This window comes from Ptychodera flava, chromosome 12, assembly GCF_041260155.1.
Source record: "Ptychodera flava strain L36383 chromosome 12, AS_Pfla_20210202, whole genome shotgun sequence".
Lineage (NCBI taxonomy): Eukaryota > Metazoa > Hemichordata > Enteropneusta > Ptychoderidae > Ptychodera > Ptychodera flava.
Window position 1 is genome coordinate 41879210 of NC_091939.1, and position 10660 is coordinate 41889869.

Consider the following 10660-nt stretch of genomic DNA (forward strand, 5'->3'; position numbering starts at 1 on the left):
ATTTGTCCTTTTTATTGTGTTTCTAGATTTGTATAATGTTTATTTTCTTTGCCAAAACACACTCTCTATTGCATTGAATCAAATCGAATTTAGATTGCAGAACAGGTTACAACGAAGAATTCGCAATGTGTGACATCCCATAGCGTGAAGATCAGGTTTGTGTTCTGCACCCAGGCCCTTAATCGCATATCATCGGAAAGGCAATGACTGAAGATGAGTTTTGATCTGCCTGTAGAAAGTTGCACCAGCACTGTGTATACTTTACACACTGTCACAAGGGGAATCCCATCGGGGTCAACGACTGCGCAGAAAATGTGACGCGATGACGTCAGCGGAGGATTCACTTCCGGGAATTCCTCTTTTCCGAGGTTACATTGCCCACCTCTTTTATGTCCTGTGCGCGGTGTGTGACACGTAACTATCATTTACAGACAGCCTCACATCGCTGAAAGAGCGTCGCTATTTTTAGCCAAACAGTAGGAACCAAACGGTGCGTGGTGTAGGGCTTTACAGCATCCCAACCTGAATTATCTCTCGTTTCACCAGAAAAACGCCGATCGTCGTTGCATCGATCTACAGTAGAAACCCTTTGTGTGTTTCATCTGTCAGTAAAGTCTGAAAGCATGGCGTCCCTTCGCAGGAGTTTGGCAATTATTTCAATCGCTCTCGTATTTTTTATCGTCTCGTGTTCAGCGGAACAATCCATCACCGACCAAGTACAGGACATTCTCAAACAGGTATGTGTGGCTCGGTATTTCAATTTATTGCTGTGACCATGGCGCCTGGACTGGAGGCGGTGGCAATTTCATGTATTGTGTGTACCATAGCAGTCTCAATCACCCTCCCTCCCTGAATGTCACCGTTTGTTGCCGCTGTTATCTTTACTGGTGAAGTGCAGACGACCGATGACATTGTTTAACCATTGAAGTAGCAGGTCCTCCTATGAACAAGTAGTATGTTTTTGATCCGAAACCTGAGGTCCAATAAATGTTTCGGATCTAGATGATGAGGTAAAGAGTTATTTTTTCCTGAAACATGGATGCAGCTAGCAGAGAAGCTGTACTGCAATACATGACAATACTCATCACAATAGCATTAGGGATATCATACAATCCCATGTCAGCTTGCAGGCTTTTCCAGAATTTCTTTGAAAGATTGTTGTGAGACAAAATAAAAAATCGGGACAAGTGAAGATATTAGTGGACACCCCTATGGTTGCAAACTATTTAAAGGGATTTCTCAGGGGACTGTAAATTTAATAATTCTAACAATGAACCTAATTCTAACCCTAGATTATATCAATTCAAACAAAATTTGTGTCCACTTATCTTCAGTCTTGCCAAAAATTTGACAAGACTGTTAAAAAGTACAAAACGAGGAAAAAAATGAAAAAATCCTATCAGTATGAATTAACAGTGAATCTTTCTGATCTCCTGTTGTTACAGCACAATACCAAAAATAAGCATTTGGGTAGATCGTTTTGCAGTCTTGTGACGCTTGAAAGGCAATAGTTTATTGAGCCCGGGCACACTGGATAATTTGTGCAGGTATGAGAGAACAATTACATGGTACCAAGGATACGCATTTTGAATGCACAATGTAGAGCAAGCTTGGCCAGGCATAATTTTGTAACATCTGGTGTAGAACATTCAACATAAAGTTCAGCATTAATTCATTTGTAGTCCATCATAACAAAATCCAGTATCAAGTGTTACTTATGTGTGTACCAGGGATATTAATATCATCGGAACACAGAATGATAAACGAGAAATATTGCTAACTGGAAAACAAGGTATCGATACTCTCAAGTGCAAAAATATGAATGAAATTTTTATGGACACACCATAGGTGTGGTCTTTTTTACCAAATGGTAGAGTGATAAACACAGGACAGGTCAATTATTTTTACCTAACTCATCCGCAAATGATTGTATTAGACCGTAAAGAAACTTGCAACTACGTACGCTCTGTGGAAAGTCATCTCAGAACAAACTTGCAACCACCTACTGGCTTTTTTCAAATATGATAACATTACAAAGTATCATAATATATTGTTTTTATATTTCTATTCCTGCAAAGCGTTTTTTAAAATCATTATTCAGCTGAAAGAATTACAGTTGATTGTTGTCTAAAAGCAGGTCATTGGTTTCATAATTTAGCAGAATAGCACAATTCAATAACCCATCTATTGTTATATCTATTTTAGTAGCTGTGGTTTGATAATTAAAACATTTGCATCCTTCTGATAACGGTGAAAAAATATTGTGAAATTTCTCATCAAAAGGAAAATTGCACAACATTAGCAAGTGTGCTTAATATGAAAGAGGTCAAAATTGGTAATTTTTTCTGCAATTGGTATTTTAACTGTAGACCCTGGAGGGAGCTCAATGGTTGAACACAATGTATTATTTATTGTTATGCAAATGTCAGCAGATACATTTTAATACAAAGTAGACAATGTATCAAGCTTAGCAAGTCATTCAAGCATTGTTATTGAAATCCCTAAGGTCACAGTTTTATTTAGCATATGTAATTTCTCCATAAACAGAACAGCAGGCAAAATTTACAAAAATGTCAGGTTTGTCATAATTTTTGAACAATCTCACTGATTGTTTAACCCTTTATTTCAGTTCATAGCACGATTGGTTTGGATAGAAGACCATGTCATTTGCTTGTTATTAACCTCTACAATTATGACTTTATTTTTCACTTGAATTCCCCTTCTTCTCTCTCTCTCTCTCTCTCTCGTCATCGCTGTTCTGCTCTCGATCATCTCTCTCTCTCTCTCTCTCTCTCTCTCTCTCTCTATATATATATAGATATATACAGAGAGAGAAAGAGAGAGAGAGACAGAGAGAGAGTGGTATAAAGGGCATTCTACTCCAGGCTTATGTATCATACATAGATATCAATGCTCATTTGAGAATTGCTGAAAAATAAAAGATCACCTTTGATGTTTTAATTAATATACTTAAATTTGAGTGTTTGAAAACAATAACATATAATGCACCTGTCACTCACTCTGATGAATAATGCCATGTAGTGTCATTTTTCTTGAAAGTCTAATCCATGACCAATTTTGTGAGGCGGAAACTTTAAATTTACAAAACTATGACTATATGTAAACTATGGTAGCCTTCTACCAGGCAATGATATCTTGTTCTAAAAATAGATGTTCTTAACAAATAAGATGTTCTGCATATGCAAAACACATTACAATGGTATATTCCCAATAATGTTGTAGTGCTGGGCAAAATAATAATTATCTGTAGTTATACAGCTTTCTGCAGTTTATACTTTCATTTAATATGTGATTTTAGAAATACACAGTTTATACTTGTCTAAGGCAATAGCAATCATCTCTATTTCTGTCTGTTCACTCCAATCAAGTAATGGTTTTGATACATTCATTTGCTTGTAAAAGTAGAATTCCCATATTTATCCAGTTTCCCATGCACTCCAGTCCTTCAATATCTCTTGTCAGTCATTGCATTAAGCTTGACAGTACTTCAGAGTATGATATATCATTTCTGTCAAGTGTTCATGTTGACCTACAAATTGATGAATATTTCATGACACAGTAGCACAGAGTCATGTTTATAATATTTTCTTCCATTTTAATCAGTGTAAATATTCAACACATTACCTCATTAATGCAAATAGAGAAGCATATTAAAGAATTCATGATAATGAAGAATAATTAAAATGATTGCTATCGTCCCAAAATGGGACTCCCCTTCTGTCAACAACACCAATACAACTGGATAAAGCAACGTATCATTTTATTAATTTCAATACATCATTTGAAAGTTGGAGTGCAAAATGTTAGCATTATAAGACTCAAACTACAAATGAAAAAAATGCCATCTTTGTAAGGTTGTGGTCCCATAATTGCTTTAAACATTGACATGAGGTCACTGGTGTATACATTTCATCAGTTACATGTGGAACATGGCAATGTGAATATACCGGTATCTCTTGATCAGGGTATATTGTCAAAGCTAACAGTCTTTCTCCAGAGGAGCATCAATCAAAATCTTTCAAGCTGCAAAACTCAATTGGCAAAGGCGTTGTTTATTATAAATTGGTGTGTATCAGCGATTTTAACACAGCAGGCTAGATGTATTCTTGTTTACATCTTTTATCAGCTACATGCTCTCAGTCACACAACAAACCAGGCCACTCCACACAGGTCAGACAGAGAAACATAAACAAATCACCAAACTTTGTAATGTCAGTGCAATGTGCTTCTTCTTTCTTCCTGATGATTTGTTTATGTTTCTCTGTCTGACATGTGTGGAGATAAAAACAACACCTTGGCCCATTTAGTTTTGTAGATTGAAAGATTTTGATTGTATGATTTGTTCAGAGATAAAAGTGTATTTCAAAATTAAAAGACAAAAATATCTACCGTATTTCCAACTTAACCCATTTGTTCAGGTTCTATTTCATAGGATAAGTCATGCATTCAAAGTCGTTTATGAACTGAATATGAATAACCTTTCTTCAAATACCAAAATTACAAGAACAGTTTATTTCATTGTTAGATTAAGACCAACATAAAAGAAGGCTGGAAGGCATTGACCAAAGCAGTACAGCCATATGTGGATGAATATATCACACCTTACTTGCAAGGCGCCTACACATTTACTGATGAAACCTGCAAAGAATTCTTTGGAGTGGAAGGTGAGTGGAGTTGAAAACTACAGTATCTTTCCACTGTTATCACTTTCCATAAAGTCTTTTTGAAACTGTAGTAGGTGTTAATCACTAATGCAAAGAAGGAACTACACATTCCTTAAATTGTTGTTATCATCGAACATACCGGTATATCATTATCAATTTTTGATGAATTTTATTGCAGTCACAAATGATGATACTGAGATGAGATTTTAGAAATTCCTCGATAGCTCTCAATAAACGCACTATCAGTCTTACAACTACCGGGTATACACACAATGAAGGTTTTCCATCTTTGCAGTGCATGCAATTACCACAAATAGTCTCAGGCTTATTGTGAAATGGTCAGACCTCAGGTTATTTTGTAAACCTTTGCCACATAGAGTGGTACAACTACTAATACCGGTAACCCACCAATATCAAGTATTCTTTGAGAACTTATTTATGGTGCAATTATTCAGCCTTTGAAATAACGTTAGAAAAATGGCCCATTCTATCAAGCGGTATCGGTTTAGATCATTCTATCAGGAGGTATCAGTTTAGACCCTCAAAAGTGTGGGTTATTCTGAATTTGTAAAAGCAAATAATAGACCCTCAAGAAATCTTGGCACTAATAGACCGATGAGAAAACATAGCTTTCAGATGAAAGCTTCATTGACCTTCTTCACATCTCTCATTTGCAAAAATTCTGAAAAGCTGAAAATAAAGGGCCAGTAATTGACATTATTATACACCTACGTCTGTAACCTATGGAGTTTCGTCGTACAGTAAGTTTCGGTATCAGAGGACGCGGAGTCCAATAACTTTGACGCGGAGTACAATAACTTTAGGTGTTATTGGACGCTATTTGACCTTTGACCTCAAAACACCTTTATGTCAACAAGAGGAAAAAGAGGAGAATATTTTACATTTTTTACAAAAATATATACTTCTTAACATTCAGTACTTCACAAAGTAAATCATGGTCAGTCCAAAACCCGTGAATTTGAGTGAAATTATGCTGCTGACTTAAAATTTCTACCACGTGCACTGCGCAGCGCAGGTAGAAATTTCGTTCTGTGCGCTTTTAGCGGACGCGCTGAATGCGTTCAGCGCGTTCCCAGTCTGCTCGCGATCGCTCAGTGTAGTGCGCGAGAAGCATCAAAAAACGCCTAAATTTTGACTTTTTTCAGGTAAAATTGGACTAAAAAGGTGTATAATAATAAGGTTATTCACAAAATACCGGGATTTATGTCCTCGTACATCGTACGCTACGGTATTGTCCTCGACACTACGCGTCTCGGACAATACCTCCGCTGCACGATGTACTCGGACATAAATCCCGGTATTTTGTGAATAACCTTATATTAATTGACAGAGAAAAGTCATATATGTCTTTACTCACAAAGATAAAATACCTCTTGTGAAATTTATTTCTCGTACTTTAGTTCCTCCTCCAGCAGCAGCTTCATCCAGTGTTTGTTGAAGTTTGCATCTTGGAGTTTTGTAATTTTTACCTTACTGCACTCCCTGAGTGTGTTGTTGAGCAATAAAGTAAAGTAATGCTAACTTTCACCACCTTTGTTTGAATGTCAACCATAATTCCTTTTTCTACTTCACAAGACTGTCTAGCTTGTCAACTTAGCCTGTACCCGGTATATGTGTAAACTGCATTGTTATTGTTGACAAGTGAATTCTGGTCTGGACTAGAATTCAAATGTAAATAATAACGATGCATTTTACACAATATAGACGCTATGTTGACAAGCTAAATAGTGAGTGTTTCAACATTCTTTGGGAGTAGAATATGAAGTTGTTATTGATAAAAACAAATTATAATAAAAATATCAAAAGTTAGCATTACTGGCTCTTTAAAGAACTTTTCACCATCATGTTTTTTCCGAAATTCAGCTGTATTAAAATGAATTATATTACCATGCCCTGCCTGTCGCATTTTGATTGGTCGAGCTGAACCACGTGACTGACCACAAATACACAGTAATGGTTCATTTACATGCCTGTGAATATGAATAATAAGATTAACAACTCAAGTATCGTAACTTTACAGCTCAAACGTAAATCACCATCAATCACAAAATAAAATGAAGCACTTGTAGGTCATGTTGAGATACTTTTTTCTGAAAACATCTCCGGATTTGCCAATTTTTACAGCGCGCGTGACAGTGCGTCGCGTATTGCTCAGTTTTCTAGGGCCCAGTTGTCGTTCGCTCCGGAAATTTTCGCAAATTTTGACGGATTTCTCGGGTTCGCTGATAATATAATGGAAATAACAGACTCCGCTCTGACCATTAACGTTTATTTGTGGGTGCGGGCTCGAGGAAAGCCAAATTAACGGGCTCGGCAAGCCTCGCCCGTTAATTTTTGGCTTTCCTCTCGCCCTTGCCCACAAATAAACGTTAATGGTCAGCGCGTCGCCCGTTATTTCTATAATAATTTTATCATTTTCAGCTGCCAAACTTCCAAGACATGCAGAAAAGAATGCCCCAGAGGTTGTCACAGCAGTGTTGACAGTGGCCTGGTTACTTGTTGCTCTCATTACTGTCATTTTCTTTTCTGCTGGTACAAGCCTCTATCTCATGGCTGTCATGTTTCTACTGTATGGAATATTTGGAGCAGCCTGGTGTCTCCGCAGAGTTATCTATGCAACTGGTAAGATTTATCTTATCTTATTAGAGAGAAGAAAACTTCATTTAAGGTAGTATGGGCCTTGAAAGTGAAAGATCTAAACTTTTGCTCAAAACTTTCCTAAATGAAACTTTAACCCTTTCACCACCATGGTTTGTCCCAAATCCATTGTTTTTATGGTAAAGTTGGACCTGTACACAGGGAACTGGGGTGAAAGGGTTAAACCATTGTCTCACCACATGAAAATAAAAATCAGAGATCAACGTGCAAATTTTAGTACTAGAGAAACAAATGACCTGACATTTAACGATATTTGAAATTTAAAATGGTCGCAATCCCTGTGTTAACTCTACAGCAAAAATAAAATTTTCAAATAACTGGATGGTAAAATGTTTCTTACTCCATCCAAGAGCTTCAAAATGAGCTCCCACAAGTGGTACATCAGAAAAGATTTGTAAAAGACAAGTTTTGGAGTCCGAATATTTGCCCCCATGGTGCATTCTACCCTTAGTCACAGTCATTGCAATTTACAGATCCTGGCATAAAATTAAAGGCATTATTTCAAGAAGTACATGATTCAACAGCAAAGAGTAAGCAGAGCTTTGAAACATTTACAACAGGAGTGTGCAATCTGGTAATCAGAAGTTGAGGACCATCAGATTTCTTCTCTCGACCAGCTGATTTACAATTCTTATAGCTGTATGAATTGTTAAATACTGCTGGATGTGTTTGACAAAACAGCAGAGGATGTCCAAAATTTTCTATAGGACCATCAAATCTGTTATACTGGTCGTTAAACCTCTGAACACCAAACACACATTAACACCATATTCTCTAGAAATAAGGTCTTTCCACAGAAATGCAAATGTGAAATATTCAGCTGAAATGGATTATTTATGCTTTCTTCCTCGCCAGGCTTCACGTTATATCTTTTGAATGCCCTGGCAAACAATCCCATCGTTGCAGCCTGCATCTTAGTCTCTCTCTACATCCTCCGCAAACTGCTAAAGAGGCGTTCCTCAGAGATGGGTCTTGTTCAGCTTAACCATGCAATAATGGACCTCCATGGACGTGTGGTTGAGATGGAGGGCAAATTGGATGCAATGCAAGGTTCAATAGATGAACTCAAGGCAGCTGGGTCTTCTTCTAAAAAGTTCAGCAAGATGTCTGAAAGAAATACATGAATTTTTGGTTTTTTATTTTGGAGGAAGTGGTTTTACTTTTACCTTGAAGTCATGGTTTAAAAACATTTCAAACATACAGGAGGAACTTTTTACTCCCATTATTTCAATATTGCCACTAGTGGCTTTCATTGCTTGAAATCTTTGTTTTCAAAAGTTGTGTAATTAGGGAGAGGTATTTACAGACACACAAGATAATAGAAAGTCCCTGCACTGGTCCTACAGAGCTAAAAAATCCACCCAGATACATTATACCATTTGTCATTGATCTTTATCAGAGATCCATACTAATATATCCCACGGTAAGGTGAGACCAATTCAACTGAAATCCATCAATTTGTTGATAACGTTTACCTCATCATGATTGTCTCTTATGCTCTAATAATACTTTATAGCATTGAAAATGTCAACTTTTTGGAGTATTTTTTCATGTTGAAAACTCACCATAATATTGTACAAAATTTTTTGCATTGACTTGTTGTACAGTGCAGATTTGTGATGTAAAGTTGCAGCGCTTTTTGAACACTTACCAGCAAATTTGTTGTATGCCAACTAATAAATAATGCCATAAATGATTTCTTTTGTACGGGCCAATCTGTGATCATAATGTAACAAAAGTCTTCATTAAGGCTATTATGAATATCAGTATTTGTTTAATTTGTTCAGTTTCTCCGAAAGATAATGTTCTGGAGCAGGGTTAACTTGTACTGTTATGATGGTGAAAGGGACAGCTCTCGTAGGTTTTTATGAATTTAAAGTTTTTTCATACAGATTTAATGAACAGAGATGTGCTGCTGATAGTCCAGCTCAACGACCCATATGGTCTGAATCTTTCCAATTTAAATCAAAACAAAATAGGTTTTAGACATTCAAGGATACCACATGTAAAGAGTGAACATTGATATGTAACATCATTAGTGAGGATTTCAATGCACGATGCATAAAGTAACCTTTGTCTGTAGTGTAGCATTGACTAAAATACATGTCATCCAGGGTGTGATAGTTTCAGTGGAAAGGATCTCTTTGCAACATATTCAATACGTTTAAGTCAACGGCCTTCCATGACCTGCGACCCAGACTTAAGGCCAGCTGCTTGTGCGTTGGTCTGCATTAATTGTCTTTTTGACAGCATTGTGTTTGTAACTTTTGACTGTTTTTATTGTATCTGGGGTATATGGTACTCTGGGACATGTTACATTGATAACTTCTCTTAGTTTCAGTAGCTAATGAGACATCCACTACTTGTATTTGTGTATTTCATGACAGACTTTTCAGTATTATATCTTTGTCATTGGGAGTGCAATTTAGCTATACTTGGTCATACACTGATACTTTTTGCCAGCCAATTAACCTTGTCAGCAAATCTTCAAATTTACATGAAAGCTTTGAATCGCTCATCAAATTTGTCCATGGTCCTTGAGCTATTGATACCCTTTAAGTTTATTGTAATGGTCTGTTCAGTTTATAATATGCCAGACTGAATAGTTGATTTTCAATGTATGGATATCATTGCTCGTCTAAAGCTTATATCTATGAGATAACACAGATATGATGTCATACTAAGTTTCCGTATTGTGTTTACATTGGTATAGAATTGCAGTGGTACACAGGTCATCATCAGCTACTGTAACTATTTATTGTGCATTAATATACCAAAGTGTTTATGTGTCATTGAAAAATGATTTCTTCAATGCAATAAATATTGTATCAGCACATTATTATACTATCATTTGCATACATAATTGCTCCTATACAATATTTTATCTGATCAGCACCTTATCACACACTGTAATTGCAGAATTGCATACTTGTATATTGCAATGGTATTAAACGGCCCAATGAAGCATTCGATACATGTAGCTTTGATAGATTGAGAACAGAACCATGGGTAATCTGATACAGCTTAGGTACAGAATTCAGTAATTCAGTTATTGAATGTCCACTGTACAACACTTATGGGAGACTGTTCAGACAAAATCCTGTACCTCTCAATGTACCTTGAGACGGCGGTACGGTTGGGAACTTTTTGGTCTTTGAGATGTGAGTGTTCTCAATGTCATTTTTAGCTCACATTTGGTATATGTATAAATACCAAAAAGTCGGTTGGTAACGTCTGTATTTCTTTCTTTCTTGTATGTATGTATGCATGCATGCATGCATGTATGTATGTATGTA

At 36.5% G+C, this 10660-nt stretch overlaps 1 protein-coding gene across 1 annotated transcript; it reads left to right on the forward strand.

Moving 5' to 3' along the window:
- The first annotated feature begins 350 nt into the window (after positions 1–350).
- LOC139145920 (uncharacterized) lies at positions 351–10336 on the forward strand. The gene is made up of 4 exons (XM_070717367.1): positions 351–737; positions 4547–4685; positions 7128–7328; positions 8220–10336. Exons 1-4 carry the CDS (start codon positions 624–626, stop codon positions 8486–8488), a joined length of 723 nt encoding a protein of 240 aa, XP_070573468.1. The 5' UTR covers positions 351–623; the 3' UTR covers positions 8489–10336.
- The last annotated feature ends 324 nt before the right edge of the window (positions 10337–10660 follow it).

Coding starts and splice junctions, on each gene's coding strand:
- LOC139145920 (XM_070717367.1), top strand. CDS start 624: ATGGCGTCCCTTCGCAGGAGTTTGGCAATTATTTCAATCGCTCTCGTA. Junction 738..4,546: donor TACAGGACATTCTCAAACAG/GTATGTGTGGCT, acceptor TTTCATTGTTAG/ATTAAGACCAACATAAAAGA. Junction 7,329..8,219: donor CAGAGTTATCTATGCAACTG/GTAAGATTTATC, acceptor CTTCCTCGCCAG/GCTTCACGTTATATCTTTTG.